Here is a 26,891-nt window from a genome sequence, read left to right as displayed (position 1 = left end):
CAGCCTCCTCCTTCCATGGAATTCTCTAGGCGAGAATACTGGAGTGGGTAGCTGTTGCCTTCTCCAGGGGATCTTCCCAACCCAGGGATCGAACCTAGGTCTCCCACATTGCAGACAGATTCTTTACCATCTGACAATACAAACCGATCTCAGATACAGAACAGATTATCACCCACTAATCCCACCTCCCACAAATGAAGCTTACTAAACTTAAAGAAGGAGAGGTATGCACATTACTAAACAAAAGACATTTACCTCAGTATCTATTGTTCTTATAGAAAAAAAGGCAAAACATCCAATAAAAAACTATCACAAACACATACAAAGGAAGAAAAAATGACCTACATCCAATAGATAAGGTAATCAATAGAAGAAAACACAAAGGATGGCCCCTATTTTGGAATTATCAAACAAAGATTTTAAAATAACCTTCACATTTTAAAAGAAAAGATAGAAAACATGAATGAGCAAATTGGAATTTCAGCAAAGAGTTAAAAAAAAAAAAGGAACAAATAGAAATCCAAGAAATAAAAACATAATATCAAAGAAAAAGAATATTAATCAATGGGAATGACAATCAATGAGATTATCAACAGGCTGAATATAACAAAGAAAAGAATCACTGAACTCAAAGAAGAGTATAGCACTTTTTCCAACTGAAACACAGAAAGACAAAAGGGGAGATATAGGGGTGGCAGGGAAGGTAGGAAGACAGAACTAGGAATCAAAACGCAAGGGTGAAGAGGTCTTTAAAATACAGACTACACATAGAGAGAAAAATCAGTAAGAATATAGAAGACTATTACAATAATGAAATCTGACCTATTTAACATTTTATAGAAAACTGTACCCAGCAATAGGAGAAAATATATTTCTTTTTTAAGTGCATACAACACTTCTACATAGGTCAAATCCACACAAAGTATGCTCTCTGACCACAATGAATTAAATTAATTAAAAGTAAAAGAAAAATATCTGGAAAATCCTCCAATGTTCAGAAACTCCATAACCAACTTTCAAATAACTCAAGAATAAAAAGAAGTCAAAAGGAATTCTTTAAGTATTTCAAAACAATGAAAATGAAAATACAATAGATGGATATTTGACAGATACAGTTGAACAGTGTCACTGGAAAATTTATTGCACTAAATGACTAATTAGAAAAAAAGAAAGGTGACAAATTAATGATACCAACTTCCATCGTAAGAAACTAAGGGCAACTTTAGAGAATTCAGGATGGAGAAGGCAATGGCACCCCACTCCAGTACTCTTGCCTGGAAAATCCCATGGATGGAGGAGCCTGGTAGGCTACAGTCCATGGGGTCGCTAAGAGTCGGACACGACTGAGCGACTTCACTTTCACTTTTCACTTTCATGCATTGGAGAAGGAAATGGCAACCCACTCCAGTGTTCTTGCCTGGAAAATCCCATGGACGGGGGAGCCTGGTGGGCTGCCGTCTATGGGGTCGCACAGAGTCGGACACGACTGAAGTGACTTGGCAGCAGCACCAGCAGCCAAGGATAAGTTGCCAAAGTAAAAGTGACTACATCAGAAGAAAGTGTCACGGAGCTGAAAATTTTTAAGAAATGGAGAAGCCAGGGTTATAAGTAGAGCAAACGAAACACAGAAAAGTTGAGTACGACAAGTAAAATGACCAGTCTTTGAGAAAAGAGTTTAAGTTAGGCACAGCTTCTAGGGAAAAAGGAATAGTTACCAAGAAGCCAAAAAGTGGCTGAATACACTTAATTAAAACAGAATGGCTTGAAAAGCTAAGTTTTATTTTAATAACTTAAATATCAGATAATTTTAAAACTCACTTTGCTCTCCATTTGTCTCTGATACTATATTCCAAGATAAAATGTCCTATACCTTTAAGTTAGTCTGTTTTCTTTCCTCTTCTATCTTTTAAGTAAAACTTATGAATTGCACTTATTTTTTATGTAAGAAGAGCTAAGTTTTTCTTAGAAAATCTTATTAGATGATAATATCTCAATAAAAATAAAATTTCATCCATTCTTCCATTAGGAAGGTATTTCCGGACTGCCTACTAATGCCAGCAATCCAGTTAGTATTCAGGATACTATGAATCCAACAATGATATAAACCTAGGCCGATATGCCTAAACAATACCTTAAATTTAACAGTAAAACTACAAATACAATGATGTAATCAGCCATTTCTCCCTGTCAGTTTTTATTCAGAAACACAGTTCTACTTAAATTACCTAAGATTTGGGTTTTAAAATCATTTCTAATAAAAAAATTTTTTAAGATATTTTACTTTAAAAATATTTAACTACAAAACCTTGGAGAAGCTTTAAGGTGGAGTATGTGGTGATTTATCTATCCTAAAGGCACCCCACCCCAGTACTCTTGCCTGGAAAATCCCATGGACGGAGAAGCCTGGTGGGCTGCAGTCCATGGGGTCGCTAAGAGTCGGAAACGACTGAGCAACTTCACTTTCACTTTTCACTTTCATGCATTGGAGAAGGAAATGGTGACCCACTCCAGTGTTTTTGCCTGGAGAATTCCATGGACGGGGGAGCCTGGTGGGCTGCCACCTATGGGTTCGCACAGAGTCAGATACGACTGAAGTGACTTAGCAGCTAAGAGCCTAGGACTTCTTTGGCCATATCACGCTCAACATGCCCAATCTCATCTAAAGATTCTAGGATACACTTTCAGAACTGCAATTTTCTTGATTATTTTCCACTAGATAAAATTAGAAGATAATGAGATAAAAGATAAAATAGTAGGTAAAACAGCAATGCTATGGACTGCAGCCTGCCATGGGATCCCTCTATCCATGGGATTCTTCAGGAAAATATACTGGAGTGAGCAGCCATTCCCTTCTCCAGCAGATCTTCCCAACCCAGGGATCAAACTCAGGTCTCCCACACTGCTAGCAGATTTTTTACCATCTGCTACCAGGAAGCCCCAAAATAGTAGACATAATTTATCAAACAGATATTAATAAAGCATGACAGTATTTCACAAATGTTTACAAGATTTAAATGTGTTTACCTATGAGTATTATATCTCATTACCTGAATACATTGCAGATGGCATGTAACTTTCCATTAACAAAGACTGGTGGAGCTGACAAACATTATACCAGGTGATTGACTCTGGATTGATATTTTATACATCTATGAATCACAAAGTAATTGGAAATCAAATCATTATAAATGCATAAGCAGAGAAAGATAATACAAAAGGGCTAAAAATTAAAAACATGAGAAACAAAAGAGAAACTGTAAAGTTACAAAGCATAGACAAGAACCTTTAGAAATAAGGAAAATGATAGCTTAAGACAACAATGAAGAGGAAAATGAATCTACAGTAAAATTGGGAATACAAATTGGCAACATTAATTCATCATAGTATAAAAAAATTCTTTTCTTAAACAAAAGATTAAACTATCTCTACCTTTCTGTCCTGGACTATTCTATTCACAACAGATATTTTCTGGGTAGACAGTCTCCACATGGCCTCAAATGAGAATACTCAATACAGTAGCTTCTATCTGCTGACTTCTTAAAATGTGCTTTCATAATTCTCCTAAAGTTCTAGTTTTACCAATCCCCCCAAAATGGAAACTTCCACTCACCTGGATATTACTATTTATTATTTTTAATTCCCAAAGTGTAACTCCTAATTTAGGTAAAGATTATTCAATGCTTCTATACCTTAAATACTCCTCTAATAGCAAAAAATGACTCTATAAAACACCTTTCTTGCTCACCAAAAAGCCAATATTGGGCTTCCCTGGTGGCTCAGTGGTGAAGAATTTGCTTGCCAATGCAAGAGATATGGGTTCAATCTCTGATCCAGGAAGATTCCACATGCCACAGAATAAGTAAGCCCATGCACAGCAACTACTGAGCCTGTGCTCTAGCGCCTGGGAGCCCCAACTCCTGAGCCCACATGTCAGAACTACCGAAGCCTTTGCACCCTAGAGCCTGTGTTCTGCAACAAGAGAAGCCACAACAATGAGAAGCCCGTGCATCACAACTAGAGAATAGCCTCCACTCACCACAACTAGAGAAAAGTCCTCACAGCAGCAAAGACCAAGCACAGCCAAATATAAATTAAATAATTTAAAAAATTGTAAGCCAAATTCACTCTTTTTAAAAAAGAATGACTTGATTTCTGTGTTGTTGTTTTTTTTAACCAATGACACCTATACAACAATATCATTAAAGTTAGCTAATCAAAATATAAATATTAATAACTTCTGGAACACTATCATTGGCTCTTTCATTAATTCATATTATTACAATTAAAATTAAGCAAAATAATTCAAAAAATTCTAGTGAATCCAACTTAAAAAGTTAGAAAATCTAAAATCAAAATTTCTCTAGAAAATAGTTTGGTTTTTTTCATGGATGTTCATCTTATTTCTACCAAAATTCCCTCATAATTTCACCAAGTAGAAGCCAACTCACCCTCATGAAACAATCAAAGTTTTTTTTTTTTGCCAGATTTCCAGTTTTTCTTTTTAATCTCAAAATGAGGCATCAACATACATTCATTCAGTGCCAGTAACTGACAGTTACTCTATCAAGTGTTTGAAATTTTAAAAGAGATCAATCAGTTTTCTCCTGGAAGGGCTAGTGTCAGATCCAGTGTGGAGGTCCCAAACTGAAATGCCTCTAGGTACCAGGCCATGAACCTGAACTGGACTGGGTATAAGATAACCAGGACTAGTGAACGCTATGACAAACTGGAGAGCACATCTTCATCCAGAAAGACAGTATTGTGCTAGCTTCAGCAGCACATATACTAGAAAGACAGTTTTTTTAAGGTTTAAATGAGCTTAATCTTTCTGAGCCCTACCAGTTTAAGACTTCTGGTTAATATGGACCTAAATACACATAAAATAGCCATTTTACAGTCAGTGCTTTTAATAGAGGTGCTTCAAGCCTTCTGAGAGAACAGAAAAGTAATTATCATTTCATCTATCATCCGCGGTTCTATACAAATGTTTACTGAGTACTAATTATCCATGGGGGCGGGGGTGAAGATGGGAAGCACAGAAGGAGCAGAAGGAAGAGCTAACACATATAACACCATATGCCAGACACTGCTCTGAGCATTTTACATGTACAGTTGGCTCTCTGTATCCACAGATGTGGGACTCGCAGACACAGAGGGCCAATTCTACTACATTCGTTTACAGAAGGGCTTAAGCATCAGGAACTTTAGCATCACAGAGGTCTCGGAACCAATCCCCTGCAGATGAGAGACCCATATTAATTCAGTCTAGCCTCATAACAATCTTATAAAGTTAGTGAAAAGTGAAGTCGCTCAGTCGTGTCCGACTCTTTGCGACCCCGTGGACTGTAGCCCTCCAGGCTCCTCCATCCATGGGATTCTCCAGACAAGAATACTGGAGTGGGTTGCCATTTCCTTCTCCAGGGACCATAATTATCCCCATTTTAAAGGTGAAGCTTAGAACTTGCCCATGGTCACAAAGCAAGAAACTAAAATCAAAAATCACTCTGGCTCCAGAGTCTACATTTTTGATGGCTTTTCTAAACTAGGCTATAACATCCCCAGATATCTCCTAGTGTCTAGTCCATATACTCCATCAACACACTCACAGCACACTGCACTCCCCTCCATCGCAAGATGTTCATGTTTAATTATCTGACTACCAAATTGAGCTGTGGGCTGAGGACAGGAATCACATTTTATTATCATTTTATCTTCAACATCTATTACAGTAATCTGGTACAGAGTAAGCTCTCACTTCAACAAACATGTACTGAATAAAAATGAAGTGAACGGCACAGTAATAGGATTGACTGTAAAAAAAAAAAAAAGTCGATGAGCATAGGTCAGGCAGAAAATGCATGGGATGTATTGGGTTGGTCAAAAAGTTCATTCGGACTTTTCCATATGATGTTACAGAAAAACCCAAATGTGAACTTTTTGGCCAACCCAATATTATCCCATGAAGCTGTATAAGATAAAAACCTATTTTAAGAGAAATTTAAAAGCTACTGGTCTAATGTATACATACATTATTAAAGGGGTAAGATTTTTTAAAAATACTAAAACCATCATTCATAGTAATTTTCTCACAAACCATCCCTTGCTACCCTCATAATTGCCAGTGGGACAACTGAGTCTGGACAACAGGATTCTAACTGGCCTTCTTTGTAGGCTAACTTCCTCTCTCTAAACTACTTCGATTCACTGCTGCTAGAATTAACTTTCTGAAACAATCTGTTGTGTCACAGTCACATGTAAAAATCTTTGAATGCTCTCTCACTGCCTAGGGCCCAAGTTCCCTTGCTGCTGCTGCTGCTGCTGCTGCTAAGTCGCTTCAGTCATGTCCGACTCTGTGCGACCCCATAGACAGCAGCCCAACAGGCTCCCCCGTCCCTGGGATTCTCCAAACAAGAGCACTGGAATGGGTTGCCATCTCCTTCTCCAATGCATGAAAGTGAAAAGTGAAAGTGAAGTCGCTCAGTCATGTCCAACGCTACTTCAAATACAACTAAGGAAACAGCAACAAAAACTCAATCTAATCCTAAAGTACATTAATATCACGGATCATCTTAGCCTGGTTTTTATAATTCTTTTTTTTTCACCCCAGGGCAACCTCTCCTAAAGTTTTTTCCAAAATGCTTGTCCAGACTACAGCTGGTACAAAGTGTAGGTGAGGATTTCCTTCAAGGGCAGAAAAGTATGATGCCCTAATTCTGGAAGAATTTGATGCACTTTTGGAAGGAATACATGCATAGGATGGATACTTACATAAACACATGATACAAAAAAATTAAACCAAACTACCTAAGAAGCTAGTGTGAATGTCACAAGAAAAAGAACAAAAACTAGAGAAAGACATCAACGAAAAGACCAAAAATTTGCAATGTACATAAAGGGAAACCAAATTTATACAAAATATAATTTAACACTTTCAAACAAGGGACAGTGTGGTAAATTGCAGAACAACAGATCCCATTCAAAACTACATCCTCTGTTTGAACAGGTATGTACTAAAGAATTTACCTTACCCAGAAAGAGGTCTGGCCTTTGCCCTCTGCTACTAGGAGGTAATCTATAGACCCTTGGAATATCCTGCCTGACAAGAGTATCTTCGTTTGCCTGCAGGGCTGGTCACTGAAAGTCTAACAATATGATTTATGATGTTTGAAACAAGCCACATCAGTTCCAGCCTCCAGAGTAACTGGAGACTAAATGGATTAGCCTGAACTTCTGGGAGGGACTGAATACTCACTAAAGGGGAGCCATGCTGGTAGTATGTCATTGATCTGCAAGGTAAACTCTGGACGCCAAAGGCTTGGGTAAGCTTTTCTGGCTGGCAATACTCTTGAGTCTGATCACACATCTTAGCCAGGAGTAGGAAATGCTGTCTCTGACACCCTGAAGGGAAGGTTCCCATTCGGGCCACTCCATATTTTGCCCTACTAGGCTTAGGCTCATAATCTTGCCTGGATTTAATTTGCATCCTCTTGTTACAATAAAACTTAACAGACTCTTCCTTTGGCTGGTTTTAACTTGTATCCTTTTGATACAATAAAACCATAATCATCGGGATAGTGCTTTTCTGTGTTTTAAGGCCTTCTAGCAAATTACCAATTCTGAAGGAGTCCCCAGGTGACCCCAGAATTGGTAACTGACTGGTCTGAAGTAAGGTGGCTCTGGGGATCCCCAAACTTGTAGCCAGTGTCTAAGTAAGGGCAGTCTTGTGGGGACTATGGAGTTGGCCTGAAGTCATTACAGTAAGTTTTTATCACTATATTTCTTGAGGTGATATAATTTAAACTGTCCTCAAAGTCACGCCCCTCAGCAGGAAAGCACCTGACTTGCCCTGTTGGCATTACTGCCAAGAGGCTATTCAAGAAGTGACAGACTGTAGAACGATGCCACAGTGGCCCTGTTGGTTAATGGGTAAAGGGACCCAGTTAGCCACCATAGAGGCCTTTATATACACAGAGTATCTCTGAACAAGGACAACCCATACTAGGATGACAAATGGCACTTATGAAGTACCAGAAAAACAGAATGAGATATTGTTATCCACAATATAAAGAGCATATAACGTTTCCTCTATTCTTCATATCAATTTCAAGATGACACAGAAAGTTCAGAATCATATAAAAACAGGACCTTCAGGTTTATACCTAGACTACTGGATAAAATACCTCAGGTCACAATATTGTAGACTCATCTATACTTCAATTTAAAAAAATATTTCAGGAACAAAATAGCAAAAGTGCTATACCTCTGTTGCAATGGTTATATTTCCTATAATTACTGTTATTTATTTATGAAAAATTAGTTAAAACTAAGCAAAGTAGATTTTAGGTACTAGAAAACCAATGGATTTAAACCAACAGACGATGATGACTGCAGCCATGAAATTAAAAGACACTTGCTCCTTGGAAGAAAATCTATGACCAACCTAGACAGCATATTAAAAAGCAGACAGACATTACTTTGCCAACAAAGGTCCACCTAGTCAAAGCTAGGGTTTATCCAGTAGACATGTATGGATGCGAGAGTTAGATCATAAAAGAAGGCTGAGCACCAAAGAATTGATGCTTTTGAACTGTGGTGTTGGAGAAGACTCTTGAAGAGTCCCTTGGACAGAAAGATGATCAAACCAGTCAATCCTAAAGGAAATCAATCCTGAATGTTCATTGGAAGTACTGATGCTGAAGCTGAAGCTCCAATATTTTGGCCAGCTGATGAGAAGAGCCAACTCACTGGAAACGACCCTGATGCAGGGAAACACTGAAGGCAGGAGGAGAAGGGGACAACAGAAGACAGGATGGTGGATGGCATCACCAATTCAATGGAAATGAGGTTGGGCAAACTCTGGGAGATGGTGGACAGGGAAGCCTGGAACGCTACAGTTCATGGAGTCACAAAGAGTCAGACACGGCTGAGAGGCTGAATGACAACACATCACCATCCTGAATTTATTGCCCTTGTTTCTAAGCATATAAAACTATGGGCCATTCAAGATTCTACTTAAAAATAACATTAAAAAAAAAAAACCTCTTTGGGAACCTCCAAGAATCAGTAATAAAATCTATTCTACTTATATCTTGATAAAACACTGATTTACAATACACTAAGATTTAGAAAAGGTGACCCAGGTATGTGGGTATCTAAAACATCATTTTTTGCTTTCCCCGAATAAACTCGGTCTAAAAGATGGGGGGAACCCACAGCTCAAGCTGAGAGAGGCTCTCATTAATTCCAAACAAAATACAGCGGTCATGTACTCCAAACCATAAACAACACTGGCCTAATATGCCTAAAAGGAATCCTAAACATAAATAAGGCTTTCCCTTAAATTTCTGTCTTCTCAGACCAAAAAAAAAAAAAAATCCAGGTATTCCGAACCTCCTGGTACCATACATCTGGACTCAGTATAGTTAATTATCTCACCTCAAACAGCTAGAATTAAAAGCTACTACATTCTTGGTTCATTTACGGTTTGGTTTTTCTGGTCATTCCATCATAATTTAAGGGGTAGCCATATTTTCTTCCCTCTAGTTGTTTAAAAACAACAACACATTCTTAAGCTTATTTCTTTTTTTTTTTCTTAAGCTTATTTCTGAACATGAACAATGACTAACTCATCTTCTCTCCATCCTCCTTCACCATCCACGTCTGTCTTCCAACCTGTGTCCCCACAACCTATTAGTCTTAAAATATTCTGTCTGTACAGAACAGATGATTCAATATTTAACATTTCAATTTCTCTATTTAAATATAATCTCTGGGAGGCTAAGTATCATGCCTAATTGTTCCTGTATTTTAAGCACCTAAAAACATAATCAAATACACTATCATTATAAAAGTCAGTAGATTGAAGAACATAAGCTCAAGGTGTCAGGTTAACCAAAAGCAATAACTTTACTTCATCCAAGTGGAATCAGATACAGTCATCCTAATGCACATTTACTGACAAACTAAGGCTATGAAAGTAGCAAACAATTCACTATGTCTATGATAACACAGTTTAAAACTGTGCCATTGTACTGCAGAAAACTTAATCAACAGGAGAAAATAATTTTGGTAAATACATACTGAGAGTAATTTTAATAAAATTAAGTTGCAACTCCTAAAACCAGTAATAAATATAATTTTGCAAAGTTCAATCATTCTTTTTTAAAGAGAATCCTATTTAGGTCTCCAAAACCATTTACATGACCAGATATTTTCTTTTCCTTTTCAGGTTCACTATAAATAGAAGAAAAGTAGACTTCCCTCAAATTTGTTGTCAATGGGTAAAATTATATCCACAGTAAAGAGTTCAAAAAGGATGATGTAGGACTTCCCAATTTGTTCAGTGGTTAAGAATCCGCCTCGCAACGGAGGTTCAAGCCCTGGTCTGGGAACTAAGGTCTCATGGGCTGCACGGCAACTAAGCTCACAAGCTACAACTAAAGAAAGCCCACGTGCAACAACAAAGAGGCCCTGTGCCGCAACAAAGACCCAGCACAGCCAAACATAAAAACAATAATAATAAAATTAACACTAAAAAGATAATGGTACTATTCCTTTAATATCTTCAACTAATTTTCTTCTGGTTTATAATTCAACAAACATGGCAAATTACTGATAAGATTTTAATTTAGAAATATATAGCTGTTACTATAATACCTATAAACTACAGCAAATATTTAATAAGAGTACTGCTTTTCCTTAAGTATCCTCCAAAAGTATATTTTTATAAACTTTTAAAAGATAAAGGAGGTTTAAACCTTTATAAACCATCTTTTTTTTTAATTTCTAAAATGACTTCTTAGCATTTCAAATGAACTATAGAAAAGAGAAAGTTGTCAAGAGGAAGGTTTGAAGTAGGAAGAGTCTATTACACTAACAGATAACAGTAACAGAGAAGGCAAGGTGGGGCTCAGGGATTACATAGCCCCAAAAAGAAAGAATGAAAAGAGCAAGTTCTAATAGAGGTACTTGAAGAACTCATGCATTGAATAAAACATGTTCCACATAACCTTCACCCTGATGGTAGGCTCTCATAGAAATTTAAAGCTATTTCTAAGACTTTACTTTTTCACTTTGAATAAAGAGCTCTAATCCTTGGTCATCATATCCATCAGCTACTCTTAACTTTAACCTTAATTGTTCAAAGCTATCTATCAAACTCACAACAAGGACTTCAGCACTTGGATCATGGTCATCTTCATGTATTCCACCATCCTACAGGTCCACTTATATATGGGTTTTTTGTAAAATAAATATGTACTACAGTACTATATGATCTACAGGTCGTTGAATCCAAGGATGTAGAACCACAGATAAAGGGGGCCAACTGCAAAGTTTTATTGGAATTTCCAACTCCACACAGGGCCGGAGTCCCTAACCCCCATGTAATTCAAGGGTCAACGATATTCTATACTTGTCTTCTATCATAATACTACACTGTTGCTTCCCAGAAAACACATATTAGGATTAGTTCATCTGTGACTCTACAATCAAATCAAGTTTTTCAGTGCTTCACTTGCACCCCGTGAAGTCATCATCACAGACCAAATATTCTATGATTAAACATTATACAATATATATTCAAATATATTTACTATTATCACAAGTAGTAAAGCACATAAAATAAGCCCCAATTCCATTTTCCTAGATATTTTATGAACTATTTTAAAATTTTACTGCAATTCTTCAACAATGACACAATGATATTTTACTTTTGGTAAGACTGGCCCTATTTGGGGTATAAAAATGACTAGATGTGCATTCAATAACCAAAGGATATAATCTAACCAAATATATATATATATATATATATACGTTCCTAGTTTTCCTAATCCACTGCAAAAGGTTACATTTTCAAAACCATGTCCCAAAGTCCATTCTAACTCTTTCCAGTTCTTAGGGGAGAACTGAAACACATATTATAGGTTTTAAGAAAGTCTGGAATTGTTAATTATTTACTCTTTGAGCAATGTGATGAGAGTTGTGAGGTTTTTTACTTTAGGAAAAAATAAAAAGATGTACTATAGATATTACTTTTAAACTCATACGCTGGAACTAAGTACCCTCCATCATTTCAACAATGACCAACAGAAGGTTCACTTAATTTTCTGTGTAACTGTAAAAGACAAAAGCTATTATTTAACCTTAATCTTTCATCTTAAAATTCTAACAAAACTACAAGGTCGGACACTGATACCAAAGTACTGGGCATACCAATGAGAGTTACGAACTTAAAAAAAGGTGGGGGGGGGGAGGGTTCAGTTGAATTTGAAGATGTGTGATAAGTCATTCCTGTGCCTTTGTTAATCTATAGTAAATTCACAACCACACTTGGTTAGAGGAATTAATCTATCAGACTTTTTTAGAAAAGAAACTGCCTCCTAATCACTTTAGAGGACAATAATTACTTTTTCTTTCTGAATCTATAGTACTAATACCTATCCCCTGAATGTTAATGGTCGAAAAAGAATTTAAGCTGCTATTCTGGGCAAACAGATGGCTATTTTCCCATATTACAACTCTGAGTCCATAGAAATGTTTAAAATATATTTGGTACCACATATAATGATCTCTTCATGTTTCAGTGAACAAGATTTACTACCCCAAAAGAAGTTTCCTGGAACAATAAATCTTGAGGTTCACTATACAAAGCAATTAAGAGCTCTCTATATTACACATTACTGTGATTTTCTTAAATTCTCCTCCGAAATGGTAAATGAATGAGACTGAAAGCATCCATTAGGCCATATTCAATTTCGGTGATGAATAACATATTAATAGACTAGATAGTACAAAACTAAACACCAGAAATATGAGAATACATAAAGTTAGCCTCATTTCATCTTGCGTCTGCCTTTAAACCAAAATAGTTTTACCATCAGATCTGTAATGATGTAAAAAAATGAGGCATAATCACTGAAAACCTCTGTGTGAAGAACAGTTCTTCACATTTAAGCAAAGGTTTTTTCCTTCTCTTCAACCACAGATGCAATAACAAACTCTCAAAGGTACTTTTTCTTTTACTATGATACAAACAATACAATGATAAAGTCATATAACATTTGTATATATAAATAACACATCTTATGGCTAGATTTTCTTTATGAACTACTAGTCTTAGACAAACACTTAAGAACTATAAATTTATATTTAAGGATAAAATAAGAAAAGAAAGAAAAGTAAGGCAATACCTAGAAAATTAAACTGAATGCCAGATGAAATACATGCATATATATATAAAACCTAAACTTCCTAGCTAGCAGAGTATGCAAGAAAATAACAGATGAATATTTATAAAATCCTTATTACACCAGATGAGTATAAGCTCTTGAAAAATTAGGTGCAGTTAAAAAAAGTTTTTGTAATTCTCTGTTTAATCCTCTTAAAAGTTATTAGAAATCTGCATATTTATTACTTTCATCCTACATATCAAATATTTTACTTTCAAAACAGTAACAAATCATTGAAAAATATTTTCCACAGAATTTTAATAAAGCAGTCACACTGGACATGTAAAAGTAAAATGACTCCAAGCAGAGAAGAGCAAAAAAATTATTGCTAGAAACTTTTAAGAGATCAGGTCTTCCTTTTTCCTGTTTTTTTTTTCTTCTTTTTTTCTGTTTTAACTTGAGAGAGATAAAAGGAATGGAGTCTTCCTTAACTTTTTTAAAAATTTATTTATTTTAATTGGAGGCTAATTACTTTACAATGTTGTAGTAGTTTTTGCCATACATTGACATGAATCAGCCATGGGTGTACATGTGTCTCCCATCCTGAACCCCCCTCCCTCCTCCCTCCCCATCACATCCCTCAGGGTCATCCCAGTGCACCATGCCCTGTCTCATGCATCAAACCTGGACTGGCTATCTATTTCACATATGGTAATATACATGTTTCAATGTTATTCTCTCAAATCATCCCACCCTCGCCTTCTCCTACAGAGTCCAAAAGTCTGTTCTTTACATCTGTGTCTCTTTTGCTGTCTTGCATGTAGGGTCATCATTACCATCTTTCTAAATTCTGTTCATATGTATTAATATACTGTATTGGTGTTTTTCTTTCTGACTTACTTCACTCTGTATAATAGGCTCCAGTCTCATCCACCTCATTAGAACTGATTCAAATGCATTCTTTTTAATAGCTGAGTAACATTCCATTGTGTATATGTACCACAGCTTTCTTATCCATTCGTCTGCCGATGGACATCTAGGTTGCTTCCATGTCCTACCTTTTGTAAACAATGCTGCGATGAATATTGGGGTACATGTGTCGCTTTCAATTCTGGTTTCCTCGGTGTGTATGCCCAGATTGCTGGGTTGTATGGCAGTTCTATTTCCAGTTTTTTAAGGGACCTCCACACTGTTTTCCATAGTAGCTATACTAGTTTGCACTCCCACCAACAGTGTAAGAGGGTTCCCTTTTCTCCACACTCCCTCCAGCACTTATTGTTTGTAGACATTTTGATAGCAGCCATTCTGACTGGCATGAGATGGTACCTCATTGTGGTTTTAATTTGCATTTCTCTGATAATGAGTGATGTTGAGCATCTTTTCATGTGTTTGTTAGCCATCTGTATGTCTTCTTTGGATAAATGTCTGTTTAGTTCTTTGGCCCATTTTTTGACTGGGTCATTTATTTTTCTGGAATTGAGCTGCAGGAGCTGCTTGTATATTTTTGAGATTAATTTTTTGTCAGTTGCTTCCTTCGCTGTTATTTTCTCCCATTCTGAAGGTTGTCTTCTCACCTTGCTTATAGTTTCCTTTATTGTACAAAAGCTTTTAAGTTTAATTAGGTCCCATTCATTTATTTTTGCTTTTATTTCCATTACTCTGGGAGGTGGGTCATCAGGGATCCTGCTGTGATTTATGTCAGAGAGTGTTTCACCTATGTTTTCCTCTAAAGTTTTATGTTTAAATCTTTGATCCATTTGGAGTTTATTTTTGTGTATGGTGTTAGCAAGTGTTCTAGTTTTACTATTTTACAGTGGTTGACCAGTTTTCCCAGCACCACTGGTTAAAGAGATTGTCTTTAATCCATTGTATATTCTTGCCTCTTTGTCAAAGACAAGATGTCCACAGGTGCATGGATTTATATCTGGGCTGTTTTGTTGCACTGATCTATATTTCTGTCTTTGTGCCAGTACCATACTGTCTTGATGACTGTTGATTTGTAGTATAGTCTGAAGTCGGGCATGTTGATTCCTCCAGTTCCATTCTTCTTTCCCAAGATTGCTTTGGCTATTCGAGGTTTTTTGTATTACCATACAAATTGTGAAATTACTTGTTCTAGTTTTCTGAAAAATACCATTAGTAGCTTGATAGGGATTGCACTGAATCTATAGATCGCTTTGAGTAATATACTCATTTTCACTATACTGATTCTTTCAATTGGTGAACATGGTATATTTCTCCATCTATTTGTGTCATTTTCGAGTTCTTTCATCAGTGTTTTATAGTTTTCTATATATAGGTCTTTTGTTTCTTTAGGTAGATTTTTTCCTATGTATTTTATTCTTTTTGTTGCAATGGTGAATGAAATTGTTTCCTTAATTTCTCTGTTTTCTCCTTGTTAGTATATAGGAATGCAAAGGATTTCTGTGTGTTAGTTTTATATCCTGAAACTTTACTATATTCATTGATTAGCTCTAGTAGTGTTCTGGTGGTGTCTTTAGGGTTTTCTATGTAGAGGATCATGTCATCTGCAAACAGTGAGAGTTTTACTTCTTTTCTAATCTAGATTCCTTTTATTTCTTTTTCATTTCTTATTGCTGTGGCTAAAACTTCCAAAACTATGTTGAATAGTAGTGGTGAGAGTGGGCACCCTTGTCTTGTTCCTGACTTTAAAGGAAATGCTTTCAATTTTTCACCACTGAGGATAATGTTTGCTGCAGGTTTATCATATATGGCTTTTATTATGTTGAGGTATGTTCCTTCTTATGTCTGCTTTCTGGAGGGTTTTATCATAAATGGATGTTGAATTTTGTCAAAGGCTTTCTCTGCATTTATTGAGATAATCATATGGTTTTTATCTTTCAATTTGTTAATGTGGTATATCACATTGATTGATTTGAAAATATTGAAGAATCCTTGCATCCCTGGGATAAAGCCCACTTGGTCATGATGTATGATCTTTCTAATATGTTGTTGGATTCTGTTTGCTAGAATTTTGTTAAGGATTTTTGCATCTATGTTCATTAGTGATATTGGCCTGTAGTTTTCTTTTTCTCTGGCATCTTTGTCTGGTTTTGGTATTAGGGTGATGGTGGCCTCATAGAATGAGTCTGGAAGTTTCCCTTCCTCTGCAATTTTCTGGAAGAGTCTGAGTAGGACAGATGTTAGCTCTTCTCTAAATTTTTGGTAGAATTCACCTGTGAAGCCATCTGGTCCTAGGTTTTTGTTTGTTGGAAGATTTTTTATTACAGTTTCAATTTCTGTGCTTGTGATGGGTCTGTTAAGATTTTCTATTTCTTCCTGGTCCAGTTTTGGAAGGTTATACTTTTCTAAGAATTCATCCATTTCTTCCAAGTTGCCCATTTTATTGGCTGATAGTAATCTCTTATGATCCTATGTATTTCTTTATTGTCTGTTGTGATTTCTCCATTTTCATTTCTAATTTTGTTGATTTGATTCTTCTCCCTTTTCTTCTTGATGAGTCTGGCTAATGGTTTGTCTAGTTTATTTATCTTCTCAAGGAACCAGCTTTTAGTTTTGTTCATTTTTGCTATAGTCTCCTTTGTTGCTTTTTCATTTATTTCTGCCCTAATTTTTATGATTTCTTTCCTTCTACTAACCCTGGGGTTCTTAATTTCTTCCTTTGCTAGTTGCTTTAGGTGTAAAGTTAGCTTATTTATTTGATTTTTCTCTTGTTTCTTGAGGGATTGCTTATCTTTTTTTAATCAACCATAATTCCCTAAAACCATTCAAGATCGATGCCTTCCATAGTCTAGCTAAATGCTAAGTACATACATCCCTCGAGGGAACATAACTACTCATAAGAGAAAGGTATGGAGTGGAGGGAGGCAAACAAGCAGGAAATGAAGACAACTTAGTAGAAATAACTTAGCAGAAACAGAACTTTGCAAATGGGAGATAATCCAAGTTCAGGCTTATGAAAGAGTCATATGAAAGAGAAAATTGGGGAGTTTACTAAAGAAGACAGCTATGCAAGTGTGATGGCAGGAGGTAGATAAGAACTCTCTGCACCTTCCTTTCAATTTTGTCATGAACCTAAAACTGCTCTAAAAAATAAATCCTTTTCAAAAGATAAATTAATAATAATATATTAAGACTAAATAGGGCTTATCCCAGGAACAAAAGAAAGCTTCAGTGTTAAGATATATTTCCGCTTAATTCATAAAATAAATAAAACTAAGCTGAAAAGAAAACTATATTCTAGCTATAGATTTATAAAAAGCCATTTGACAACACTGAACACCTAGTCTTGACTAAAAGTAAAATAATAAACAAAATGGAAAAAAAGGAGTCAATGAAAACACAAAGGCCTACAATAGCCAAAACAACTTTTAAAAAGAAGTACCAAGTTGGAAGATGAAGTCTGTCTGATTTCAAGATTTATTATAAACAAAAGTAGTCAAGACACTACCACCACAAAAACAGATAAAACAGATCAAGGGCAGAGAACAAAGCATTTAGCAATAGGCCCAAACATACATGACAACTTATTTTTTATAAAGATGTAAAAGGAATTCAATGGAAAAAAAAAAAAAAAAGGATCATCTCATCAATACTTGGTGCAGGAACAACTGGATATCCAAATGCAAAACAAACAAAACCTATCAACAGGCTAAAAATAACCCTAATGTCGATGACTATGGATTAGTTAAGTAAAGTATGGTATAATGATAAGATGGAAATTTGTGCATCTATAAAAAAAAGATTGAAGGAGATGTACCAAAACTGGCACAAAGACGACTCAAGATAAATTTTTTTAAGTTAAAAAAAAGTCAAAGTATAGGAAAAGAAGTCAAGAATCACCTCCTGGGTAAGAGTGGTAAGAATATAAATAAATGTACTTGCTTGTATAAAGAAATTCTGATGGATACAATAAACACTGATAGCAATGGTTACTCTTCTAAGATGATAAACAGAAACTATCTATTATCTGACTTTAAAAATTTTGTTAACCATATTTAATTATTCATATAATTCTTTTTAACTGGCCTTCAAACTGGAAATGCAAATAAAACTGTAATTTAAGAAACTGCTACTTATTAACATCTATGCATGTATATTAAGTTAAAAATTGAACAACTCATTATCCCTTCACTAGTTTGATGGATCAAATTAGACAAAATGAAGAGGCTGTTTATAGAGCTTGCGTTAATAAAGTTTTAAAATCATAGTTATGTTCAAGATTTTATGAACAGACAGAAATGAAATTCTACTATTTTCTACCCAAAAGTACATATTTTTTCAGAATTATAAATTTTGTTTAAAACTATCTAAAACCTAGCCTTCCTCATAAAAATGATACATATTTTCCTGCTGCAGGAACAACTGGATATCCATATATAAAACAAACAAAAACCTATCAACAGGCTAAAAATAACCCTAATGTCTATGACTATGGATTAGTTAAGTAAAGTACTGTATAATGATAAGACAGAAATCTGTGTATCTATTAAAAAAAGACTGAAGGAGATCTCTATGTACCAAAACTGGCACAAAGGAGACTCAAGATAAATCGAATGCTGCATCATTCATAATATCAGTACTTTACAATTCCCATTAACAAAGATAAAAATAATAAGAATCTCCAGAGCAATAACCTGCCAACCGTAGCTACTATTCTATAACTGGTGTTACTACAGCCTGTTTTAGACCTGAAGTGAAGTGAAGTCGCTCAGTCGTGTCCGACTCTTTGCGATCCCATGGACTGTAGTCTACCAGGCTCCTCCGTCCATGGGATTTTCCAGGCAAGAGTACTGGAGTGGGTTGCCATTTCCTTCTCCAGGGGATCTTCCTGACCCAGGGATTGAACCCAGGTCTCCTGCATTGCAGGCAGATGCTTTACCCTACTCTACTATAAAACGTGCTTTCCCTCTGTATTCCACAACTCTACACTTTGGTAAGAGAAACTGAGAACAAAAAATAACAGTAATAACTAAAAAAGGAAGGAAAGGTGACTTATATTTAAAATACCAAATATTAGAACTGCTCTAAAAGAATTTCCTATGATAATTTCAAAGCGGGATTTCATAAGCACAAAGGAAAATAAGAGCATCATGTTTTTCTACTGAAAAACTACATGAGAAGTTGTTCACCATAACTACTTAAGATCCCCGAAGAACAATTTTCTAAGCATTTCTAAGAAGCACTGATTCTGACTAATAAAACTACACTAAGACACATTTTCTTAAACACTAAACTTTGAATTGTGACAACACAAGCTGTCAAAATGGTTTTTTTAAAAAATGAATGCAAACTGAAAGAATCTGGCTTCTGCTCAACTTTTATGCTGTATTAATAATTTAGAAAATATTTCTATAAGGGTACAAAGCTGAAACTCCAATACTTTGGCCACCTGATGTGAAGAGCTGACTCATTGGAAAAGACCCTGACGCTGGGAAAGATTGAGGGTAGGAGGAGAAGGGGACGACAGAGGATGAGATGGTTGGATGGCATCACTGACTCAATGGACATGGGTTTGGGTGAACTCCGGGAGTTGGTGATGGACAGGGAGGCCTGGAATGCTGCGGTTCATGGGGTTGCAAAGAGTTGGACACAACTGAGTGACTGAACTGAACTGAACACAGCTCCAGTTAGCAGATTTCCATGAAGGGTGTGACCTGCACTAAATGTTAACATTATCCTTATCCTACCGACTGGGCAGGGCATAGAAGTGTATGGCTCTTATAGGCACCCCTATTCCTGTAGCCAAAACAGACAGAAAAGGCAAGCAGTGAACTGTAGGAAGGCTGTGGCACCAGAAGTCAACCAATGGGACCATGCCAAGCAGGCATTATGCAAAATGTGAAAGTGGAATGGTAAATTTGTATCTGTTGAGAAAAAAAGATAGGCATTCAACAGGGCTAAGATTATTGCTAATATTATATCCAAGGGCTAATACCAAATTGAGCAGACTTGAGCAGAAGCAGTTCAAATACAACACAAAATTACATCATCCAACATGTGAGAGTATACCAGAAAAAATTTTAAAACATGTAATTGCTCATGTTGCGTTATTTCCTGTATTCTTCTATCCTAACCACACCTCTTCTGAAACATAATAATTCCATGGTGCATCTTTACTGTCAAACACTATGCAGCAATTACAAATCTCTTTGCGTGACATGGAAATATTTCCACGTGAGCATTTCCAAGTACTGTTAAGTGAAATAATTCCAGAATATTTAGTATGATGCATTTTCAGTATCAAAACAACAAAAAAGCAATAACAAAAGAAAACTCTCCATGTGTATGTATATATATCCATATATATAAATTAGTTTTTTGAATAAGACTACACACTAAACACTGTTGACCTTCAGAAGGCCTAACAGGTGATTCTCACTTTATATAATTCTATTCTCTTCACAGCTTTTTAAAAAACATAAACCAACCACCATGAATCAAATACTATTATGAGACACAAGGAACAACTTAAGTTTCCATCACTAAAATCTTACCAAGATAAAGCAGATAAACAAGGACCTACTGTACAGCAGAAAGAACTATATTCAACATCATACAATGACCTATAATGAAAAACAATATATATACATATATATGTAACTGAATTAATTTGCTGTACACCCGAAACTAACACAGCATTGTAAATCGACTATACTTAAATTATAAAAAAAAGAATCTTGTGAATGTGCAGACTTGAGGTTTTACATGTCTGTCCAAACCAGTGCTATATTCAAGTAATTTCTGGAAAAGTCAAGAAAAGAGGGCCTCAAAATGTCATTCATATTCCTTTCACAAGTTAAATTTTGATACACTGTAAGTACTAATTAGAAAACTTTACCTTTCTTGAAGCATAGATGTCAAAAAATGGCTTATGTCTGACACTGAATGGTTCCTGTGTTTTGTCAATGAGCCCTGTCTTCATTTTTTCATGTCGAGGATTTATTATTTCTCTTTCTATACACTGCAGACGAATATTAAAATCACAATCTCCAACCGGCTGTGCCTGAATTAAACCAGACAATTATTTAAATTTCAACACTAAAAACTATTATATCAGAATAGTTATTTAGGCTGTCACACTATACATAGCAGTCTATATAAACAGCATCCTTTGGAGCTGCCCAGTGCACAGCCTGTACCACCATATGTGCCAGTCCTGATAGACTAATGATAGAAGCATACCTAAACATGCAAATACACATATACAAAATTATTTAGATTATAAATATATAAAAGAATATAGGGGAACAATATAAATCTCCTCAAATACAAATTTTAGATCCAAAGCTTTCACATCTTAATTAAAGTATTAATATACTCACTAATCACTTTTATTATTTATATGAATTAGTAAGACCTGTGTGAAAACTAAAATCCAAGTAGGTAGGAAAGTATATGTAAACAACACACCAAAATAAGCAAAAAAAAAAAAAAATCATCGTTTTGTTGTTTAAAATGCTAACACCTTACAGCCATCAAGAAGTAGAAGATATTATTAAAGAAATATATTATCAACTCTGAAAACTAATACAGAACAGTTTATAAAATATATTCAAAAAATAAAGTAATCCACTCCTCTATATGTATATACACAGTATATATATTATGGTATATGTATTTGATGGGGTTCCCAGGTGGCACAATAGTAAAGAAGCCACCTGCCAATGCAGGAGACACAGGAGACATGGGTTTGATCCCTGGATCAGGAAGATTCCCTGGAGGAGGAAATGGCAACCCACTCCAGCATTCCTGCCTTGAGAGTTCCATGAACAAAGGATGGGCCACAGTCCATGGGTCTGCAAAAAGCTGGACATGACTGAGCATGCACGCAGCCAGAGGAGCATATATGTGATATATATACACGGTTTGAATGATGAAATAAAAAGTACACATAATGCTTTTGTATGAGTTGAGGGTAGGGGCCTGCCCTCTCCTAACTGGATATACAAATAGAGCTGTAACACTTCACTTGGGTGACAGTAATGGTCCAGATAAGCAGCATCACCTCAACGGGATACCAAGTACTCTCTTCTTTACTTCACAATTAGATACCCTTCCCAGCATTTTCCCTATCTTTTCTGCCTTCTTCCTCTTCTCTAATCTATATTACTCAACCTAACATTTACCCAACCTATTGTTTACAATGAGGTGACAACACTTGATTAAGCTGTGAACATTAAATACACCTCAAGGATGACTTTTCCTCAACTTTGGAAGGATAACAATTTTGATACTCAGCAAAAAATATAGAGCGAAACAAAGTGAATGAGAGCTAGATATGAGGTAGAACATGTTCCCTTTATATAAAGGCATACAGCTGTTTGTAACAGATGTTTATTGAGGAAATAGAAAGTAAAGTGAAAGTAAAGTCGCTCAGTCGTGTCCAACTCTTTGCGACCCCATGGACTGTAGCCTACCAGGTTCCTTCATCTATGGGATTTTCCAGGCAAGAATACTGGAGTGGGTTGCCATTTCCTTCTCCAATGGTAGTTAGTAAATAACCATGTAGTTAGTCCATCTGCAATCTTTTCCACGTCACCTATGTCATCAACAAGGTTGAGAAATCTAAAATGTCAGGTTCATTTATTAGATGAGTTCAGACCCCTATAAAATTACAGTGAAACAAGCAAGGCTTCTTCTTAAGAAATAAAATAAGAAGTCTAAAAATTACAGATAGAAAGTAAGTTCACCTTCAAATCTGTGCTACCCACGATAAAGGAAGTTCCTGATAGATGTGTTGAATTATGGAGAACAGACTACAGGAAGCACTCAAACTACTGACTTCTCAACAGTCTTCTCTGTTTTGAGTTCTTTCTTAGGTCAAAACACTACCCACACTGCCAGTGGAGTTATCTTTCAAAACAATTAAAGTATGATTGTATCATTAACATAACTAAAACCCTTCAGTAGTATCCTATTTTACACAGAACTGAGCTAAAACGCCTTATTCAAGTAATCTGCCCCCCAACCACCATCCATTCTCATTTCCTGCTACATCGCACATCTCACCACACATCAAGTACACAAATGTCCATCTAACGCTCCTGACCTCTTAGGCTCACTCCTTCACAATTAATGGGTCACCTTCTCTGTTTACAACTCTGCACCTCAAATGACTCAACCTGGAATATTCTCACCTCTCTGCTACCTCTCATATATCTCCCATATACTTCCCTATTTCTCCCTAATACCTTTGATATTATACTTATGATACTTTTATAATTATTTCTTTAATTTACATTCCCATTCATAAGTGCACTTCAAGTTTCTTTTAATTTTGCATTCAATCTAAACACATATCCTAACAATTGTGTATAATATATGCATATTAGCCTCTAATAAATTGCATATATACACAACTGTATGTTATAAAACAGACAAAAATTGAATAATAGATTAAGAATAAATCTTTCTTCTTTTCAAATCCCAATGAATTGTTGAGGAAGTAGCCTTTTTTGGAGGTCAGTACACTAAATCACAAATTCCCTGGAGGCAAGAAATCATGTCCTAGTCTTCTGCGTATTCCTGATACCTAGAATAATACTTGACATACGAAAAATTATCAATGAAATTACTGCTGGACAAAATAGTAAACTAAGGGATTAAAAAGTTTTAAACTGTTATCTCAAAAAAATTTTTCTCACAGTGACCTTGATTTGATAAATCAAAATAAACAAAGTGGTTAATCATAAGTGAAAGTGAAAGTCACTCAGTTCTGTCTGCCTCTTTGTGACCCCATGGACTATACAGTCCATGGAATTCTCCAGGTCACAATACTGGAGTGGGTAGCCATTCCCTTCTCCAGGGGATCTTCCCAACCCAGGGATGGAACCCAGGTCTCTTGACTGCAGGCAGATTCTTTACCAGTTGAGCCACCAGGAAGCCCTAAATGAAACCATCAATGAAAGCTCCATGGTAAATTAAAGAATTAAACATATGATGCTTTCAATTATATCTTATTATCAGAAATATGAAAAATGTGACATTAAAACCAATGAAAAATAGTAACAGGCACTCAATTAATACTTATTGAATGATTGATTATAAACCTTGAGATGAAAACTATGAATTCACCATTTTTACAGCAAAATATGGATGAATTTCCTAAACAAGACACAAAAGCACAAACTTTGACATCCGGTGACTTTGATTTCACTAAAATGAAAAAAGTTCTGTGCCTCAATAGATACTAATTTGGAAAACATATTGTTTGCCACATATATAACTAAGAAAGGATTAGAATCCAGGAAGGATAACTATTAGAAGATTATTTGAACTTACAATTAAATCACAAAAGAAAAATTCAAGCAAGTAAAAATAAACATGAAATATGCTTAATTTCAAACTTCCCTAGTAGTCCAGTGGTTGGGAACCTGCCTGCCAAAGCAAGGACAAGTGTTAGTCACTCATTTGTGGCCACCTCTTTGGCGACCCCATGGACTGTAGCCCAACCAGGCTCCTCTGTCCATGGAATTCTCCAGGCAAGAACACTGGAATGGGTTGCCATTTCCTTCTCCAAGGGATTTTCCTGACCCAGGGATCAGAGCGGGTCCTCCTGCATTGCAGGCAGATTCTTTATCATCTGAACCACCCACCAGGGAAGCTCAGGAACATGGGTTCAATCCCTGGTGTGGGAAGATCTCACATGTTGCGGGGCAGCTAAGTCTGTGCACCACAACTTCTAAGCCAGCACACTAAAGACCGTGAGCCGCAACTACTGAAGCCCTCACACCCTACAGTCCACACTTTACAGTCCACACTTTGCAACAAAAGAAATCATTGCGATGAGAAGTCCGAGCACCACAACTAGACAGTATCCTGTTCCACTGCAGCTAGAGAAAGCCTGCACCCAGCAATGAAGACCCAGGGCAGCCCAAAACAAATAAATAAATAAGTAAAAATAAAAATTTGAAAATTAAAAAAAAAAAAAGAAATATGGTTAACTTCACTAGTAACCAGGGGAAAACAAAACTATCCAGTTGCCAAAAATCTTAGTCTGAAAATATCAACTGTGGTAAAGTGGCACAACTACTCCTGAGGGGAATTTAGCAGCACAACAAAAAAGCTGTAGTCACCAATGTAATCAGAATCTCCATGATGTAGGGATGAGGGACTGCCTTTTTTTACAGGTGATCATGGCTTCCCCAGTGACTCAGATGATAAAAAATCCACCTGGATTCTTTGACCTGTATTTGGAAGACCTGGATTCGATCCCTAGGTTGGGAAGATTCCCTGGAAGAGGGCATGGCAACTCACTCCAGTATTCTTGCCTGGAAAATTCCATGGACAGAGAAGAGAAGCTTGGCAGGCTACAGTTCATGGGATCACAAAGAGACATGACTGGGCAACTAAGCACAGCACAGGTGATCATATCCCAAGAATGAGAGCTGTCGTGGAGAAGCTTGGACACACATGCACAATAAAAGGTATATAAAACTGTTCCATGCAACAGCAGCCTAACAGCAAAGTATGGAAACCCAAGTGTCCATCAAAGAGGGGGAAAAGATGAATGCTGTTTATTCATACAATGTAATAAAATACTAATTAATTAAAGTGAGTAAAGGTATTCAAAACATTCATGGGAATAATAGTAACTTCAGGGTAGAAGCTCCTTCTGGATAAGGGGGGATCATGAATGGAATGAGAGAGGTTTGCATAAGAAACTTCTACTAAATCTGTAATAATTTATTCCTTATTAAAAAGAAAATGGAGTAAAACTGACAATGTTAAACTTCAACAAAACTGGGAGCTCAGTACATGAGTATTCCTCATATTATTCTCCATATTTTTGTGTACTATAAAATTTTTCATGTTTTTTTTTTTTAAAGAATTAGAAGGCTGTCGTCTCAGACAAAGCTCCCGGGCTCACAAGTGAACCTGCACTGAACAATATTAAAGCAGAGCTCATTATCAAGAGGCAAAGCAGACAGTGTGCCCCCAATCACAAAGAAATGAGGCCACCCCCACTCTTTACATCTCATTATGGTCCACTGAACATTATCCAAGATTGGCGATGAGAGTAAGTCAATCTTGGGATGCATTATTCTTGAGGAATATAGGAATCAAAAAGAGAACAAAATTAAAATTTGGTTTCTGACCTTCAGTTTCTTAAATTTGAAACTCTGTTTGAAATAGAAATTTAACAAAAAATGAGATATGTAATTGAAAATTTCTGAGAAAAAGTAATCTGGATTAATACAATCCTGAATCTTAATACTGTAATTTAAAATGTATATCTCCCAAAAAAGAACTTTTTGAAAATTTTGTTACAAATCTTCAAAGCCTTAAAACTTAATACTTTTAATCCCCAAAGCCTTAATTGCTTTCAGCCTGGTCTGAATACTAAGTGATTATGCAATTTGAATAAAATATGTAGAGGAACAACTATACCTTTTCATGGATATACACTATTGAGAGAACTTCTGCATTGACAGAAGTCATCTTGTACTGCCTAAATAATTTAGTCATTATACCATAATTCAGAATTAACAGGCAGATTATAGGTAAGTCTAAAATTGTAGGAAATAGGTAGAGAATATAATTCCTACTTTTTTATTTATTTACAAAAGGTAGTTTTACACTTTGTTTTCTTTCTGTATCTTTATGCCTCCATGTTATACAATCAACACTCATAGTCAGTTTCTCTTTTTTAAGTGATAGACAGTAATAAAATTTGGAGACTTTTTAAAATCCAGTATAAGATAGCTAAAATTGACAATTTTCCATTTTACAAAATAC

General features: G+C 35.9%; 1 protein-coding gene across 2 annotated transcripts in view; it reads right to left on the bottom strand.

Annotated features, from left to right (window-relative positions):
• RNGTT (RNA guanylyltransferase and 5'-phosphatase) overlaps positions 1–26,891 on the bottom strand; it is a 233,538-nt gene that overhangs the window by 115,563 nt on the left and 91,084 nt on the right. For both annotated transcript variants that reach the window (XM_052645721.1, XM_052645722.1), the window contains exon 11: positions 20,992–21,156. In XM_052645721.1, coding sequence (XP_052501681.1) covers positions 20,992–21,156 — 165 coding nt within the window. The remainder of the gene's footprint in view (positions 1–20,991; positions 21,157–26,891) is intronic.

The sequence above is a fragment of the Budorcas taxicolor genome, chromosome 9 (assembly GCF_023091745.1).
Source record: "Budorcas taxicolor isolate Tak-1 chromosome 9, Takin1.1, whole genome shotgun sequence".
NCBI lineage: Eukaryota > Metazoa > Chordata > Mammalia > Artiodactyla > Bovidae > Budorcas > Budorcas taxicolor.
This window is presented reverse-complemented; position numbering and strand designations above follow the sequence as displayed.